Source organism: Propithecus coquereli, unplaced genomic scaffold (genome assembly GCF_000956105.1).
Source record: "Propithecus coquereli isolate 6110/MARCELLA unplaced genomic scaffold, Pcoq_1.0 Scaffold77, whole genome shotgun sequence".
Classification (NCBI taxonomy): domain Eukaryota; kingdom Metazoa; phylum Chordata; class Mammalia; order Primates; family Indriidae; genus Propithecus; species Propithecus coquereli.
In genome coordinates this window covers 4,200,726-4,218,689 of record NW_012153840.1, presented here as the reverse complement: position 1 = coordinate 4,218,689, position 17,964 = coordinate 4,200,726, and the positions used below count along the sequence as shown (strand labels likewise).

Here is a 17,964-nt window from a genome sequence, read left to right as displayed (position 1 = left end):
AAACTGTACCGATTGGTTTTTGTAACTTCTCTACACCATTTAAGAACATAACATGCTTTAAAAATCCTAGGAATGCTTGTCATTCTGTTCAATGACATTCAAGAGAATGTTCAATACATGTTCTTCCCCCAATTCAGAAAAATAAAGGAGCAAACTACTTTGACACATCCTGCACAATAAAAGGTAGCATGAGAAAGTTGTGTTCACTTTGTCAAATGCATTCTTAGCTCACAGTAATTACAGAAAGCAATGACCTGGTAATTGCATGATGCTTGCTATTTTTGTAATGTTCTCTATTTGTGCTTATTGTTTGGAGGTGAGTCTTCTTATTCACTGTTTTTATTCTTACCCTCTAACTTTGTCTCTCCTGTCTACCAGGCCTCCCCCTTGTCTACCTTAGAACTAGGAGTACAGCCAGTCTGACTAACCTAGAGCACCAGATCTATGCTAGAGGTACAGTATAGCCAAGCGAGGGCTTGCTTTGTTTTGCTGTTTTAAGAACTGCCTTGTACATCAATTTTTTGTGAATGGGAGCCAAATGGGGGTATACCCATTTGTGAATACTTTGCTTTAGTAACAGAAAAGCACATTTCCAACTAATGAACAGAGTAACACTTTATATCAGAAGTAAGGGATGTGCCGATTCTTATATTATCTCTCTTCCATCTCCCTTAACCTTTGGTGGAAGTGTGGTAAACGCCACAGTGTGTGATACAGAAATATCCACTGTCAATTAGAGGTCATTTCTCACATTGAAAAGCAAGTAGAGGGAAGAACACCATGCCTGCAGTGCTATAGGTCTTTGTTTACAGAATACTCAATGAACACTTACTCTCATTGGAATGCAAAGGGCTCTATGGAATAGGAGCTAAAATAATCAGGAATAGAGCTAAGAAAAAATTTCCCAGTAAATAATTGCTTAGACACAAACCTTAATTTCTTTAGATGTGGATTTATGTGCTTAGGTGATGGAAATGAAAATATTCTTTATTTCTATTTCTGACCCTTTAAAGTTCCTTGAGAATTTGACTGGCAAGTGAATGTGATAGAAAACCCCTTAAACACTGAGGAATTGGAATCCCAAGGTGTCCATTTCTTCCTTTGTTTTAAGGAGTGTGATTTAATCTGAACGATTTATGTTTGGACATAATGGGTCATGATATTTTTTATGACAAAAGCCATTTGAGCTTCCTCTACCAAGAGTACAGAAGGGGGATATACATGGGGACATTGCTATGGTATTTTTTTCTAGAAGGTTTTGCCAGGATGGATGTTTGAGGGAGGGCTCACCAAGAAAGCTCACGGCTGAATCTTCATTTATTCATGGATAATACTTCAAAGCTTTTCTGTGTGTTATTTAATCTTTCAGGCTAAGCCAGACATTATTCATATTTAGCTGATGAGGACAGTGAGGCTTAGAGAAACTGTGTAATTTGCCTTCATTCACTTGACTAGCTAGTAGCAGACCTGGGACTTTAATCTATTTCTTATGGTTTACAACCCAGGTCCTTTCTGATGGACTGAGCTGCTTATATAGCGTGAAAATGTACACTGTTTATAATGGCAAAATTACTCTGTGAAACAAGTCCAAAGGAGTAGAAATTTCCTTAGCTGGAACTGTTTGAAGCTGAACTTGGACGTGAGGGAGCTTTAGGTTCTCTCAGCCCATGAAGAAATTGGGTTTGGTCACTGGGGGCAGATTTCCTGAGGCCATCAGGGAATAATGTTCTCTTTGATGGACTCGGGAATTTTTTTCCTCTGGTACTCTGCCAAAGGCAAGTACACAGTTTATTTGGACCCCAGTGCAGGAGATGTCAGATTTGTTGCCTGATGTCGGCTTTGGATTTGTGTGCACTCCTTGTATTTTTATCCTCAGAGAAATGGGTTACTGAAGTCTGTGCTGTTATGTCTAATCAACACAAGAAGCTTGGGGGCCTAAGCAGTGTGCCTGCCCATGCTGTTTAATTCCAAAGCCGTATACTTGTGAATATCTTTGTATGGATTCCTAGCACTTTATTCTGTATTACAAAGTGATCAAAGCCATCTGCCACCTGTTCTTTTTAAATCTAATTTGCAAATGGAAACTTACAGTCTGGCTCACAGTGGGATATGAAAGCACATCTGGCTTCTTTTCTCCTGGGTCCTTTATCTACTGTAATAAAAGCAGCTCTCTCATTGCACTCATGGAGAGGGAGGTGCCTTTCAAAGTGCCACAGTAAATACCGTTTACCCTGCAGACAGCTCTTAAATTTTTTACTCCCCCTCTGCTCTTGTCAGCAGCCTTACAGCTACTCCTTAATTTTCTACTTGATGAGCACTATTTTTTTTTTTTTTAAAGCAAACGTTGGGAACCAAGTGAGGCCACTGGGGTGAGAAATGGGCATATTCCTCCTAGGTGGAGATTATCTTTAGAAGTATTTAGGGTGTTTCTAAGTGACTGACCACAAAATTGTGGGAACACACTGGAGATTACTCATTTAGTTAGCAGATTACTTTATCTTAAACTCCACTGAGCCATTGTCATTATCAAAATAGAACTTGCCTTGACCCGAAATTGCTTGTTTCGCAGTATTTATGGTACTAACTTCTGAAAAATAAAAGAACAAGAGGAAAAAAGGAGTAATTGCTTTTTAAAACGCAGTGATAATTACTGACCGTTATGATATAGCCCCATGCCTTATTCGGGAGGTCATAGAAGGCAGGATGTGCGGCAGTTTGCCTTCGATTTCATTGGCAGAAAACATGTGGTCCTGTAGGATGAATTCAGTTTTGCTAGCGTGCTCTCCACAGTCAGCATTTGCAGTCCCCTCCAGATACTGTTTTCTCCACAGCTGCAGACCATTCGAGTCATGGTCTTTCTCAGGCTGTCTTCTGCTTTAAAGTTGGACACATAATAAGACTGGGCCACGCCCTTTTTTGTTGGTAGTGCATATATGTTGTGAGCATGTCTGCCAGGAGGCTTCCCTGTACTGGATTGCTGCTGCCTTTGTGGTTCCCGCTGTCACCTCCCTCTTTGTGTGTGTGGCCAGTGGAGGAGACATGGGCCTTTGGTCATAGGAGCTGCTGCCCCTCCTCTCAGCACTCTCTGCCCCATGCCAGACGACACAGCACAGGCAGTGGCGCCTGCAGAGGGATCTGTCTCCCACGGCAGTCTGAGCACCGGAAAGCCTTCTTTGGATTTCTTACTGTGTTTGTAGTCAGATCAACTCACTCTAGAATTTGGTTACTTAGTTTCATGTTGATCACGGTTTTTTCCAGTTTTCCTGATTAGAAGCTCTTTTGTACAGAGAAGTTATAGCTCCTTTTGTAGCCTGCATACACCCTTATAACAGGTGGTGGTATCTGTGTTAAAAAATGAGCTAGAAAAAGCTTTGGGATAGTATACTTTTGATTTTCCAGGGAGGAAAAAAAACAACTCTTAGTATAAGAGAATAGAAAAGAATGTTTTTATTTTGTTATAATATGCATGATATGACTGAAGGTTAACTTTTATGTAAAGGGAGTCTTCATTATATAAAGCCTTCGTTAAAGGCTTATTTTTTTATGAAGGCTTTTTGGACAAAGTTTAAATAAATAAGTACAGATAATACATCTTGCTACAATTTGGATTATCTACTTAGAATGTATTTCTTGGGAGTAATGGAGGTCCATTTTTATTTCTTTCTTGATTCTGGCCAAGTTAGGTCCTGATGCCTTCTTCTGAGCGATAAGCCCCATAGGAGCTGTGGGAGAATTGGGGGCTGGGAGCAGTCAGAGGGGAGACCAAGTCATCCCACAGCAGCCAGCGAATACCTGGAGCTTCGTTTGTCGTGTTGACAAACCTGATAGTAGTTCTTTCTCTCTTGCCCCTACCTTCAGCCCCTTTGTCAAGAAACAGCTTTGAGCACTGTCTCCAGGTATGGGGAGGGTCTCTATCATGCAGATAGAAGCATCTGCTAATAACCTTCTTCTGTTTGTCATAGCAGAGGTGAAAACCCCCAAGCGCCGACAGCCATTTGTCCCTTTTGCTCTGAGGAATCACACAGGGTGCACTTTGTGGTTTGCCACCCTGACTACCACGCCCACCAGGTAAGGAGCACTCAGTTTGCTATCCTGAGTCACCTCTGCCACCAAAGCCTTCTTGTACCAGGCCAGGAGAGCAAGGTAGGCCCCTTCTTGAGGTTCTTAGGATTATATTTGAATCAATAACTTGCTATCTTGCTGAGTTTATGATGAAGGTTCTGGTTCTATGTAGAATCTGTAAACAGAGAAGTAGGTCCTGAGTCTGAAATAATCAAATTATGATCTTAATCTTGGTATACATTATGTTTAAAAGTGAGACAATCAAGGATGTGAGTAGGAAGTGTGAAAAAAGAGTCATTCCATCTCTTCTCTTTAGTCTCCATCCCCCTTTACCATTTTAGAGAAGCTATATATGGTTATTAAACTAAACGTTTTGCATTTTCTTCCAAGAGTGCTTTGAAAACATCCACCATCCTCCTTCACCCCTAAAGAATTATCATCCATACCTAAAACACACTTCAGCCCAGATGGAATTGGGTGGAGTTTGGAGAACAAATGAGAGTTTATCTAAGCCAAGTGAGAACCTTTTCTAACAACTTTCTGCCTATTTAGATCTTGGCTCAAGGCTCCAATACATGGTGATCTTTCCAACTTACATAATGAAGTACATGAAATGAATAACAAAATCAATTGATTTGAAAATAAACATTTATCCTGCCTCCACTAAATATGGCAGTGCTCTAGAAAAGAAGTTTTCTGTTTATTTTAACAGTTTAGGTCTATTAAATTCTATCTAGTCACCTACATGATACTTTAAAAAGTCATGCCTTAGATTACGTGTACCAAATTCTACTGCTGGAGGGAAGTGACTATATAATGATAGCTTTCAGTTATTTCTGAAATTTCAAATAATTTGTTAGTGAGCACGAAGATGACTGTAGTTACTGACCTTCTAGTTCATCCTTTGGAGCCCAGTTATACGCCTTATTGCTGGGAGTCCAAATCCAGGAGGGTTCTGCTCCTCGGCCGGGAGCTCTTGTGAGAGGGAGCTGGGGAGAATGAGGGGCAAGCTGGTATCCTCTGATTCGGTTCCAGGGCTGCACTGTCTCACAGTGGGAGTCCAGGGGTAGTTCCGGAAGGGAACGGAACATTTCTTGATGATGCGCACAATGTGAGCGAATGGCGAGAAGTCCTCACAGGCGAGGAGATTCCATTTGAATTTGAAGCAAGAGGAAAATTAAGACACAGGTAAAGTAGGGCTTATTCTTTTCCTTAAAAAGTAGATGTTGATGATTGTAGTGTTTTGCCTTTTCATTTTCTTGAAGATTTTAATATTTTACTTTGAAAGATATTTTGAAAATCAGTGTTTCCTTATATAGTACAAAGTGTAGGCAGTCTTGTTATCTTGGAAATACATGTCTTCTGTTAATTATCCATTTATTTGACATGTGAGGTGATAACCTGTGTGTTTCACATAATTTGGTTGAAGCATAGACAGAGCGTAACACTCAGGTTTATTGTATCTTGACCTGGTTTTCATGATGCAGCAGTGCTGTGATATTCTTTGCTCAAAGCATGTTGATTTCCATTTTAATGTACATATGTGCCATATAGCTCATTCATTCATTGATTCGTTCATTTTTACACAGCCCAAGTCATAGAAGCCTATCACATAGTACTCTTAGCAAGTGGATAGTTTTAGAAAGCAGACCAATAGTAAGTGATAAGATAGAAATTCTAAGAAGAACAAGAGTAACTTGTCAAGGGAGACTGCTAGCTGATGCATTCCTGAAGTAGCCAACCAAAAGACTGGAATAAGTGTAAAAAAAGGTTATATCTGGTTACTAAGAGATCATAAAGTGTCTAGTAAAGTGTTCTATTATTTACAAAGATTTTTAAATGGAAGGGCTATCCAGTGGATATCAATAGGTTAAGACTTAATCTTTGAATTGGTTAAGATTTAGTATTTGAGCCTCATACTTGTTTTCAAACTGAGCTGAAATTGAAGAGATTGGTTTCAGCTTTCTATAGTCATGTGCTCTTCATGGTGCTCTGAGTCTTTGTGTGCAGACCCACTCCCAAGGCAAGTACTTCTTGCTTTTGCATAGCTTTGTACTCACACACATTATTCTCAAGAGACAAGAGTTCTGAATGTGTGGGTTTCCAGGGGTCTTAGAGAAAAAAAAAAAGTTTAAAAAAATCACTGTGCTGGGCACATGTATCTGGAAGCCACTTTATAGTTTCCAGGAATGAGTGGTGAGCATTCTCCCGTTCCTCCACATAATTCTTGGAGAAGCTAAGTATAGAACTGTTGGCAGTATTTCTTAATAAGCCTAGCCCCTGTTGTATCAGAAGGGGTTTGATGGCCGGGCGTGGTGGCTCATGCCTGTAATCTTAGCACTCTGGGAGGCTGAGACAGGTGGATCGCTCAAGGTTAGGAGTTTGAGACCAGCCTGAGCAAGAGTGAGACCCCGTCTCTACTAAAAAATAGAAAGAAATGATCTGGACAACTAAATATATATATATAAAAATTAGCCGGACATGGTGGCGCATGCCTGTAGTCCCAGCTACTCGGGAGGCTGACGCAAAAGGATCGCTTGAACCAGGAGTTTGAGGTTGCTGTGAGCTAGGCTGACGCCACGGCACTCTAATCCGGGCAACAGAGCAAGACTCTGTCTCAAAAAAAAAAAAAAAGAAAGAAAGGGTTTGACCTCTTTGTCATTTCTGTTTTTGTTTCTATGTTTCGTAACCCACCTCAAGTCCCACTATTCTGCTTGAATTCATCAAAGTAAATGCCTTTTCTGGCTTCCCCCGCTTTGGCACTTTGTACCCCACTCCGTGCCTCCCTCCTCCCTTCCTGTCAGCCTCAAATCCAGTTCCCCATTTCACTTCTGGCTTGAATTAGGCAAAATCCAAAATAGAATTAAATGTGCAATTTCCTCCCGTTCCTCCTGTTCTGCCCACTGCCTTCTGCTCCAATTTCAGCCGAGCACTTCAGCCCCAAAACTCTGAGGGCTCTGTCTTGCATACGCTTTCTGTAGTTATGTAGGGTTAAAGCCAAAGAACTGAGTGTGGTTCTTAGAGAAGTAGGATATTCAACAAAGGAACCAAGAAGAAGACATTTTTAATGCAAGAGTATGGTTATTGGGTTAAATGGCTAGTACATTTTTACCACCCCATTGACGTCATTGTTTTCTAAAGGTTGGGGTAGAGTTGGTGGGGGAAAGACCTGGGCTCACGTACAGGGTTTGCTTGGTTTGTACAATCCAGGGTAAATGCCACTCTTGCTCAAGTTTTATAGATTTTGCAATTTGTGTCGTAAGTGTAACTGTGCTCTTGATTTCCCTTGTATTAGGTAATCCCCAAAAGATTTAGCCAACTGGGTTTTTACATCATTATGTAGTAAATCAGATTTGAGTCTTTGCTTCTACTTTTCTTCACTTCTTGAGATTGTGCTTAATATCTTTTTTCCATCTTCTACCTGACAGACACACCCATGATCTCCGGATTCATCAGCTGCAAGTGAGAGTAAATGGCTGGGAACAAGTGAGCCCAGTGTCTGTGGACAAAGTTGGGACCTTTTTTCGATATGCTGCACCAGATAAAAATTCATCTTCCTCTACGGTGTGTGGCTGTAGAATGGGTGTTCAATGGCAGAGTTGTGCCAGGGCCACACCCCCTTAAAGCCAGTCGGTCAGATGGTTAAGCCTGTGATAGTCTTGCTCTAGTATAATTTTCTTACTCTTTATTTGCCCTAATTCTAGGAAGAAGACTTAAGGTCATATTGGGTCAGTTATAGGTGTTGGTAATCAATATGTAGATAAGCCAGGCAATGACTAATTTCAGTAGAAAAACAAGATGTAAAATTGACAGTAACATGTTACCTCACCTGCGCAGATCCTTTTCATGCCTGGCTGGCCTGACTGGCAGTTTACTAGTCTGCCAAAGATGAGTCTTGGCTGTTTTTCACATGTGGTTATGCTTTCTTCATACAGTGTCTTTTTTACATTCCTTATAATGCTGCTCCTTGATCCTTTTCACTTTGTCTCCAAATCCTTCTCTGTGGCACAAAGAAATGTCTACTGTTGTTTATTTTCTGATCACACATGCTCCCATGCACTCTTGCCCTAATTTTACACCATCCCGTAGTCCTCGGGGTTGGAGGATCTGCCCAGGGAATGACGCAGGTAGTAGGCCTGGCTAGCGTGCGGATGGAAGCTGGCCTCCTGGCCGACGGAGCTGCTGTGGCACTCTTGCCAATACTTGTTCATGCTTCACAGGATAATTGCGCTCACTTTTGCGTAGCTGGTGGTGAGGTGGAAAGTACAAATTTGCAGAGAGATATTGCAGCTTTCCTCGTGCTTGCTTTCTTCATGAAAAATAGTCTTGGAGAGCACTGTTCCACAAGTGTTCGATTTCACTGTTTTCTGGTGCCTCATGTTTCTCAGGAGGGATAAAACCAAAAAACTTACCTTTTTTTGAAGATTGCTTTATTGCCTAAGTTCGTGTCTGGTAATGAAAGGACTAAATTCGCCCATAGATACTTTTCTATTGTATTGAAGTATTCTGAATGGAGAAATTTGGTATACAATGAATGGTTGTAAAATAAATATTGTTTTCCCCATATCTTTCAAGAAAAGATGTTTTATCTTCATAGTAGACCATACTTTACCTAAAAGTATTTGTAAACACTAGCCTTTCAAGCAGATTATATTGTTACTGAATTTAATGATGCCTATTATCTTAGGTCTGTGCTGACTCTCTGACTTTTGGAATCTTTCTTAGATTGGCAGCCCAAGCAGCAGGACAAATATTATCCATCCCCAGGTTTACGTGAGTATGATTTTCCTGTTGTCATTGTGTTTACTGAGTATATGCACTGTGCCTGAACCATACCTAGATGTGTATTTCTAGATGGCCAGGGGACTCAATGACATATATGTGATTGGAATTTATCTCTGCCCTTTTATATTAATGATTACCTTCCTTTCCCAAAAACTTGGAAGAAAATGTTTTCACCTATGTTGGTGTGTGAGACCAAGTAGTACAGGGAAGAAGAAAAGCCAAATGTTTTGTTTCAAGGTCTATTTTTCTTTCTAAGTTAAAATAGAAATTAACCCTGTTATGGCCATATGTATTTCATAGATTTGGGTCTAAACATCTTGAAAGTAAACGAGAAGGAAAAATAGTAAAATTTTTTTTTTCCTTTTTGGCTTTGGAAACACCATTATAAGATAACATTAAAAAACTTTTCAGGCTTTTGCTTGTAATTTCTTCTCCCTGAGGATCTTAAGTTTTGAAATATAAAATTTCAGGTAGATCTGGAGGCAACAATGTCAAAATTTTAAGCAATTGTTATTGGCTTTGAATATCGGAGCCCTGCAGGGGCTGGGTCAGTGGAAGCTTGAGCTTTGATGATGATTTATGCCCAGAATTGTGTCCTTCTAAAAACACTGTAGAAAATTATAGTTTGCCTTTCCATTTAGACTTCATAGAAGTTTTGGTTCAAAACATGGAGCTCTTCAGTTTATTGTTTATTGGGTTGATTTTCATATACTGTTTGTCTTAATAAAAAAGTTGGTGGAATGAAAAGCTTGAATGTGATGCCATTTGTTTCTCCAGTAAAAAACATTGTTAATATGTTCTAGACACGCATTCTAAGAGTAATACTTTGAGAAACTTTCCCTTTGGTATACCTAAACTGGGATTTTATGCTTTTAAGAAAATTTCCTGTCACATGGTATTAACACAAAATGTCTGTTGAATGTGTGAATGAACATATGGAAAACTAACATAATGGCTGTAACCCCAAACCAGAAATAAATAATTTCTCTCAATTATGTTGAGTTTCTGAAACTTGGTGTCCTGTTTATAAGAGAGTGAATTTTGAATAGAACTCAGAGGGTTTTTTGAAGAAAGAAAATTTTGTTTTTAAAGTTCTTTGAAATACAAATGTTGGCTTTTCTATAAGCATGCCAATGAATAGTATATGGGCCTAAAGAGTAAATTTCATGATATTTAGAAAAAACATTATTATTTATTCCTGTGAAAGGCACACTAATACAGACAATTCTTCCTTATACCCTCTCTGGATTTTACAAAGATGAGTCTTAATCTCAGAAGGCTTTCTTCTGTTTTTCTGTGTATGTCTGGGTAGTACCCAACCCATTGTTAGTGTTCAAGGAATGCTTTCTCAATTTAATACTAATCTGAGAGGAAAATAACATAGAAGGGAAATCGTTTAATGTTTTGCAAAGTCCTACCCCATTGTTTCTAATTTTAGTTGCTTGGGTGATCTTCATTTTATTCCCCTCCAGTAGAGTTGAAAACAAGTCTTCTTCACAGTTTCCATATAAGGGCTGATGTGTAGGAACCCAAGGGAGTATGAATGAAGGATAACTTCCAGCAGATTCTTTCTTACCACATTGCAGGAAGTTTAGAAAATTAGATAGGTTATTACCACAGTCTTAGGCGAACATTCTTTATAATGTTACTAGAGGCTTAGGGCTGATTTTTCCTTGTGACACTCTGTGTGATACCACATATGAGTAGATTATCTATTTTTGTTGAAATTTTTAGAATTGGCTGTTTTTAATAATATGTATTTTAGGATATTCATTCCTTTTAAAGCAGAATGGTTTTAGGATTTAATGACTGATTTCACTGAAGAGTTATAGCAATAAGATGCTTTTGATTTAGACATTCTGGTTGATATTGTTGTATCCTGTGTGTTTTTTTCAGAAAGCACAGCTGTTTTATTTCTCTCTCTCTTTCACAGTTCTCTTCACTCCCACCTGTCCGGGTGGTCTTTGCAGTGACTATGGAAGGCAGTGCTCGGAAAGTAATCACTGTCCGATCAGCCCTCATTGTGAGGAACAGACTTGAGACACCAATGGAACTAAGACTGGACAGCCCGTCAGCTCCAGACAGTACGTTTTGGTTGTCTAGAATGTAGTAAAAGCTCGATAAATATTTGTTGACTGTTGTCAGGTCTCTGTTTCCCTAGTAGTATCTTCTCAAGCAGTCAGTGTACCCTGTTCTTCCTTTTGTCCTGAGATAGTCGATCTTTGGGGTGTAGGACCATTGCCTGAAAGTGCTGACACTTATTTCTGTGGCAGAACCAGTGGTGCTTCCTGCTGTCATGCCAGGGGATTCATTTGCTGTGCCTTTACACCTCACTTCTTGGCGGCTACAGGCCCGGCCCAAAGGATTGGGTGTATTTTTCTGTAAGGCTCCTATTCATTGGACCAATGTAGTGAAGACTACCGAGGTTAGTAGTAGCAAACGAGAGTGCCACTCTATGGACACAGAAAAAAGCCGATTCTTCAGGTATGTAGTACTGTTACCATGGCATGCCACTTTTGCTTTTTTTTTTCTTTTTCTTCTTTTCAGGGTGACGTGACTCTATTACCATTCTTTCTCTAAGGGCCCTTAGTGATTTAGTTGTGCTTATTAAAAACCCTACAATTCTTGGCCAGGTGTGGTGACTCATGCCTGTAATCCCAGCACCCTGGGAGGCTGAGGTGGGAGGATTGCTTGAGGTCAGGAGTTCGAGACCTGTCTGAGCAAGAGTAAGACCTCGTCTCTACAAAAAAATAGAAAAAATTAGCCAGGCATGGTGGCCTGCATCTGTAGTCCCAGCTACTTGGAAGGCTGAGGCAGGAGGATTGCTTGAGCCCAGGAGTTTGAGGTTACAGTGAGCTGTGATGACCCCACTGCATTCCAGCTGGGGTGACAAAGCGAGACTCTGTCTAAAAAAAAAAAAAACGCAAAGCCCTACAATTGTTATTCCTGAAGTTCTTGAGTTAGAGTTCATGAGAACTCAAGACTTAACCCTTGACCGGGCGCGGTGGCTCAATGCCTGTAATCCTAGCACTCTGGGAGGCCGAGGTGGACAGATTGTTTGAGCTCAGGAGTTGGAGACCAGCCTGAGCAAGAGCGAGACCCCTTCTCTACTAAAAATAGAAAGAAATTAATTGGACAACTAAAAATATATAGAAAAAATTAGCTGGGCATGGTGGCGCATGCCTGTAGTCCCAGCTACTTGGGAGGCTGAGGCAGAAGGATCACTTGAGCCCAGGAGTTTGAGGTTGCTGTGAGCTAGGCTGATGCCACAGCACTCTAGCCCCAGCAACAGAGCGAGACTCTGTCTCAAAAAAAAAAGACTTAACCCTTGGTGGGAGTCGGAGGGGCTTGTTTATCATTTGATATTTGTGGGAGAAACAACCTACAAACACACTACTCACATGTACAAGATGAGAAACTTGTGTGTGTACATCAGCTTAAAGTGAGGACATATAGGGAGGGGAAGGAAAAAATCCCCCCCAAAATAACCAGTTCCCATTCCTAAATTGGGAAGCAAAATTCTGGCAGTTTTTTGAGTGAGATTTCAGAAGGTTCGTGAGCCTAATGCTGACTTGCTTGAGGACTTTGACAAAATTGCCTAAGTGTTTAAACTGCTGTTTTCCCCTTCTGAAGAATATAAGGAATATGTTACTAGATTCCATGTTGGAAAAAATACTGTTATTAGATTGCTGTTATTAGACCCTAATAAACCTAGACTTTAAACTTGGGTAGAGATTATTAGCTTTAGTTTCCTTTGTACTTAAGACAGGCATTCATTTAGTTTAAACTTAGGGAAGAGATACAATAGAATTGTAGAATTCCAGTATACCCTTTACTCAGTTTTGCCAGTGGTTAACAGACTAGAGGGAGAAATAGATAAATAGCCGTAGCTGGTGATTTTAACATTTCCCTTCAGTAATTTATACCAAAAAAATCAAAAAAGATATAAAAGATTTGAACAATGCTATCAGTCAGCTTATATCTAGTTGATACTTACAGAACACTTTAGCCAACAACTCCAGATTGTACATTCTTTTCAAGTATGTGTAGAACATTCATTAAGAGAGATCCTATCTGTTGGGCCATAAAACAAAGATCAATAAATATTAAAGAATTAAAATGATACAGAATATATTTCCTGATCACAATAGAATTAAAGTAAAAATAACAGAATAAGATACCTAATAGATTCCCAAATATTTAGAAATTAAACAACATATTTCTAAGTAACCCATGGGTCAGAGAAGAAATCGCAAAGGAAATTAGAAAATATTTTGAATTGAACAATAATAAAAAGCAGGATGTAGCAAAAGCAATTCTTAGGGGGGAAGTTATAGTTTTTAATCCTCATATTAGAAAATGAGGAATATATAAAATCGTTGATTTAATCTTCTACCTTAAGCCAGAAAAAGAAGAGTGAATTAAACACAAAGAAATAGAAAAAGGAGACAATAAAAATAAGGGTAGAAATCAGTGAATTAGAAACAAATAGAAAATCAATAATGTCAAAATTGGCTTACTAAAAAGATTCAAAAATTTGATAAACCTCTAGCAAGACTGATCAAGGAGAAAAGACGGAAAATACAAATTACCAATACCAGGAATGAAAAAAGGAGACATTATTGCAGATCCTACAGACATTAAAAGGATGAAAAGGAGATAACAATTTTATGCTAGTCAATTCCACACTTAAATAACACCTTTCTTGAAAAAAATAAATTATGAAAACTGATAAAAAGAAGAAATAGAAAATCTAAATATCTATCAAAGAAATTTAATTTATAGAAAAGCCATCCCAAAAAGAACACTCTAGGCCCATATGACTTTACTAGTGAATTTTACCAGACATTTAAGGAAGAAATAATACCCATTCTCTGCACAAGATCTGTATCAACACTATAAGAGAAAAAAAGCTATGAACCAGTGTCCCCCATGAAGACATGCAGATATCCAGTAAGTGGGTTTATCTCAGAAATGTAAGATTAGCTTAACATTTGAAAATAAGTAAATGTAATTCACCATATTGAGAAGCTAAAAGAGAAAATACATCAGATAATCTCGGCCAATGCAAAAAAATATTAATAGCATTTGCTAGAATTTAACATCCATTCATGATAATGCTCAGTGTCTTAGTCAGCTCAGGTTGCTGTGTAACCAAATGCCATAGACTGAGTGGCTTAAGCAATAGACATTTATTTCTTACAGTTCTGGAGGCTGGGAAGTCCGTGATTAAGGTGCCTGCTGATTCAGTTCCTGGTGAGGCTCTTCCTCCTGGTGACTTACATGGCTGCCTTCTTGTTGTGTACTCACATGGCACAGAGAGAGTGGCGGCAAGCTCTGGTCTCTCTTCCTCTTCTTATGAGTACATTAATCCCATTATGGGGGCCCCACCCTCATCACTTCTACTAAATATAATTATCTCCAAAAGGTCCCACCTCCAAATACCATTACATTGGGGGTTAAGGCTTCAACGTAGCAATTTTGGGGTGACGCATTCAGTTCATAATACTCAGCAAAGCAGGAATAGAAGGGAACTTTTAAAATCTGCTACAGGGCATCTATGATAAACCTACAGCTAACATCATACTTGATGGTGAAACATTAAAGTCTTTTCCCTTTACTCTTGGAAACCAGGTACTCTACTTAACACGGCAGTAGTAGTCTTAGCTATTGCAGTAAGGCTAAATAAATAATAGATAAGATGTCAAAAAAGCATAAAGATCTGAAAAGATGTAAAACTGTCGTCGTTTACAAATGACATGATTAGGTATGTAGAAAAGGCATGGAATATGTAAGAAAATTGCTAGACCTAATTTGTCAAGATTTCAAGATTCAAGGTCAGCCTGTAGAAATCGGTCGTATTCTTATGCTCTAGCCACGAGCAATGGGAAAATGTGATTTTAGAAAAACACCATTTACAATAGCATCAAAAACATTAAATACTCAGGAACCAATCTAAGGATTGATGTATGAATCTTCTACATCAAATTTCTATAAAACCTTGCTGAGAGAAATTAAAGAAGATCTAAATAAGTAGAAAGAGATACCAAGTTTATGGGTTGGAAGACTTGGTATTTTTAGGATTTCCATTCTCAATAAATTGATCTGAAGATATAATACAATCCCTATCAAAATCCATTGGGCTGCTTTGAAGAAATAGACAAACTATTATAAATTTATATGGCAATACAAGGGATCGTGTTATTTAGTGTCATCTTTAAAAAGAACAGGCTGGCATGATGACTCACACCTGTAACCCAGCACTTTGGAAGGCCACAGTGGGAGAATTGCTTAAGCCCAGGAGTTCAAGACCAGCCTGGGCAATATAGCAAGACCCCATCTCTTAAAATAAAAAAAAAAAAGGAAAAGAAAAGAAGAACAAAGCTAGAGGAAGTATAAAATCTGTTTTCAAGACTCACTGTATAGCCACAGTTATTGAGACAGTATGTAAATGTCATAAAAATAGAAGATAGATCAGTGTGACAAAAAAGGGAATCTAGAAATGGACCCATGCATATATGGAGACTTGATTATCAAAGGAGCCAAGTCCATCTAAATGAGGGAAAGGAAAGTCTTAAACAAATATTGCTGAAACAAGTGGATATATATCCATATGAAAATGTGAACTTTAACCCCTATCCCACTTCATATGCAAACCTTAATCTGAGATGGATCATGGACCTAAATGTAAAACTCAGAACAATAAAGTTTCTAGAAAACATAGAAAAATACCTTCATGACTTTGGAGTAGACAATGATTGCCTACACAAGAAGTACTAAACACTAAAGAAAAACTTGAGAAATTGAACTTTGTTAAAATTAAAATTTTTGGTTCATCCGTAGACAACAGTAAGAAAAGGAAGAGACAAGCCACAGAATTGGAAAAATATATACGTCTGACGAAGGAATTTTATATAGAATGTGTGAAGAACTTCCTACAAATCTACAGTAAAAAGATAAACAACCTAATAAGACTAGGCAAAAGACTTGAACTGACAATTTACAGAAGAGAATATACAAATGGCCAGTAGACAAATGAAAAGATGCTTAGCCTCATTAATCATTAGGGAAATGCAGATCTGAACCACAATGAATAATATTTTGCTTTCACTAGAATGGCTAAAACAAGAAGGATTGATCACCAAAGTTGACAAAGATGTGGACAACTGGAACTCTTATAAATAGCTAGTGGGAGTATCAGATGGCACAACCACTTTGGAGAAATTCGTGGCAGTTTTTTATAAAAGTTAAGGACCCGACAAGTCTACTCCTGGTATTTACCTAAGAGAAGTGAAGATATATGGCCACAAAAATACTTGTAGAAGAATGTTCATTTAGTCCTAAACTGGAAGCAACCCAGTTGGCTCTCAACAGGATAATGAATAAATAAAAAGTGATTTATTCATACCGTGGTGTACTATTAGGCAGTGAGTAAAAATCAAATATGATGTATGCAACAACATTGCTCAATCTTGTTGAGGATCCATGTTAAGGAAAAAAGGCCAGGCACAAAGAATAGTATATACTGCATGATCCCATTTCTATGCGGTTCAAGAACAGACACAACCAATCCATAGTGATAAATATTAGAAAGTGGTTACATGAATGACGGAAGAGAATATCAGTGGAAAAGGGACATGAGGGAACTTTCAGGGGTGAGAGAAATATTCTATAATTTGTTTCAGGTGGTGGTTATAGAAGTGTATATAATTGTCAAAATTCACCAAACCGAACGTTTAAATCTATACATTTCATTGTGTATTACACTTCCAAATGTATTTGGATTGAAAATTGCAAATATCTTACTGACTTATATCATTTTAATGTTACTCTTTCTCAGACTCAGCTAAGGAGAAAAAAAAATTCTTCATTCAGGCTGATGGTTTTCACACCATTTTGTCTTCATAGGTTTTGTGTGGCTATAAAGAAAGAGAATTATCCAGATTACATGCCCTCAAACATATTTTCTGACAGTGCAAAACAGATTTTCAGACAGCCCGGGCATACTATATATCTTCTGCCAACTGTGGTAATCTGCAACTTGCTACCCTGTGAACTTGAATTTTATGTTAAAGGAATGCCAATTAATGGGACACTGAAACCTGGCAAGGAGGCAGCTCTCCATACAGCCGATACATCCCAGAACATTGAACTAGGTAAGGATGTAGTCAAGTAATCGTTTGTTGTAGTCCTATGAAAATATCGATGAGTATTTTGTGATTATTTCATAAATATCTTGGAGAAATTGTGGCACGTATATCTCAATAAACGAGCTGTCTTAGTCCGTTTGCATTGCTATAAAAGAAAACCTGAGGCAAGGTAATTTATAAAGAAAAGAGGTTTCTTTGGCTCATTTTTCTGTAGGCTGTATAAGAAGCATGGTGTCAGCATCTGTTTCTGATGAAAGCCTCAGGAAGCTTCCACTCATGGTGGAAGGTAAAGGGGATCTGGCATGTCACATGTCACATGGAGGGGGAATGAGATGGAGGGGGGAAGCAGGAAGAAGGTGCCAGGCTCTTTTTTTTTTTTTTTTAAGAGATGCGGTCTTGCTCTGTCACCCGGGCTGGAGTGCCATGGTGGGATCATAGCTCATTACAGCCTTAAACTCCTGAGCTCAAATAATTCTCCTACCTCAGACTCCTGAGTAGCTGGGATTACAGACACGTGCCACCATGCCTGGCTAATTTATTTTTTCCTTTTTTAAGAGACAGGGTCTTGCTATGTTGCCCAGACTGGTCTTGCACTCCTGGCCTCAAGTGATCCTCCTGCCTCAGCCTTGTGAGTAGCTGGGATTATAGACATGAGTCACCACACCCAGAAGGCTCTTAGCAATCAGTTCTCATGGGAAATAATGGAGTGAGAACTCACTCATTACCTGGAGGATAGCACCAAGCCATTCATGAGGAATCTGGCCCCATGACCCAAACACCTCCCATCCGGCCACATCTCCAACACTGGGGATCAGTTTCAACATGAGATTTGGAGGGAGATATATTACCAGCTTAAAGGAATTATGCAGTTTAAAAACAAACAAACAAACAAAAACGCTGTAGTTAGTCACAGTGGCATGCACCTATAGTCCCAGCTACTCAGGAGGCTGAGGTGGGAGGATAGCTT

At 39.0% G+C, this 17,964-nt stretch overlaps 1 protein-coding gene across 1 annotated transcript in view; it reads left to right on the top strand.

The window, feature by feature from the left end:
* The window catches only part of VPS13D (vacuolar protein sorting 13 homolog D (S. cerevisiae)), a 237,909-nt gene that overhangs the window by 87,060 nt on the left and 132,885 nt on the right, over positions 1-17,964 (top strand). The window contains exons 38-45 of the mRNA XM_012662492.1: positions 379-453; positions 3,963-4,068; positions 5,098-5,250; positions 7,491-7,626; positions 8,788-8,835; positions 10,781-10,931; positions 11,121-11,331; positions 16,756-17,003. Coding sequence (XP_012517946.1) covers positions 379-453; positions 3,963-4,068; positions 5,098-5,250; positions 7,491-7,626; positions 8,788-8,835; positions 10,781-10,931; positions 11,121-11,331; positions 16,756-17,003 — 1,128 coding nt within the window. The remainder of the gene's footprint in view (positions 1-378; positions 454-3,962; positions 4,069-5,097; positions 5,251-7,490; positions 7,627-8,787; positions 8,836-10,780; positions 10,932-11,120; positions 11,332-16,755; positions 17,004-17,964) is intronic.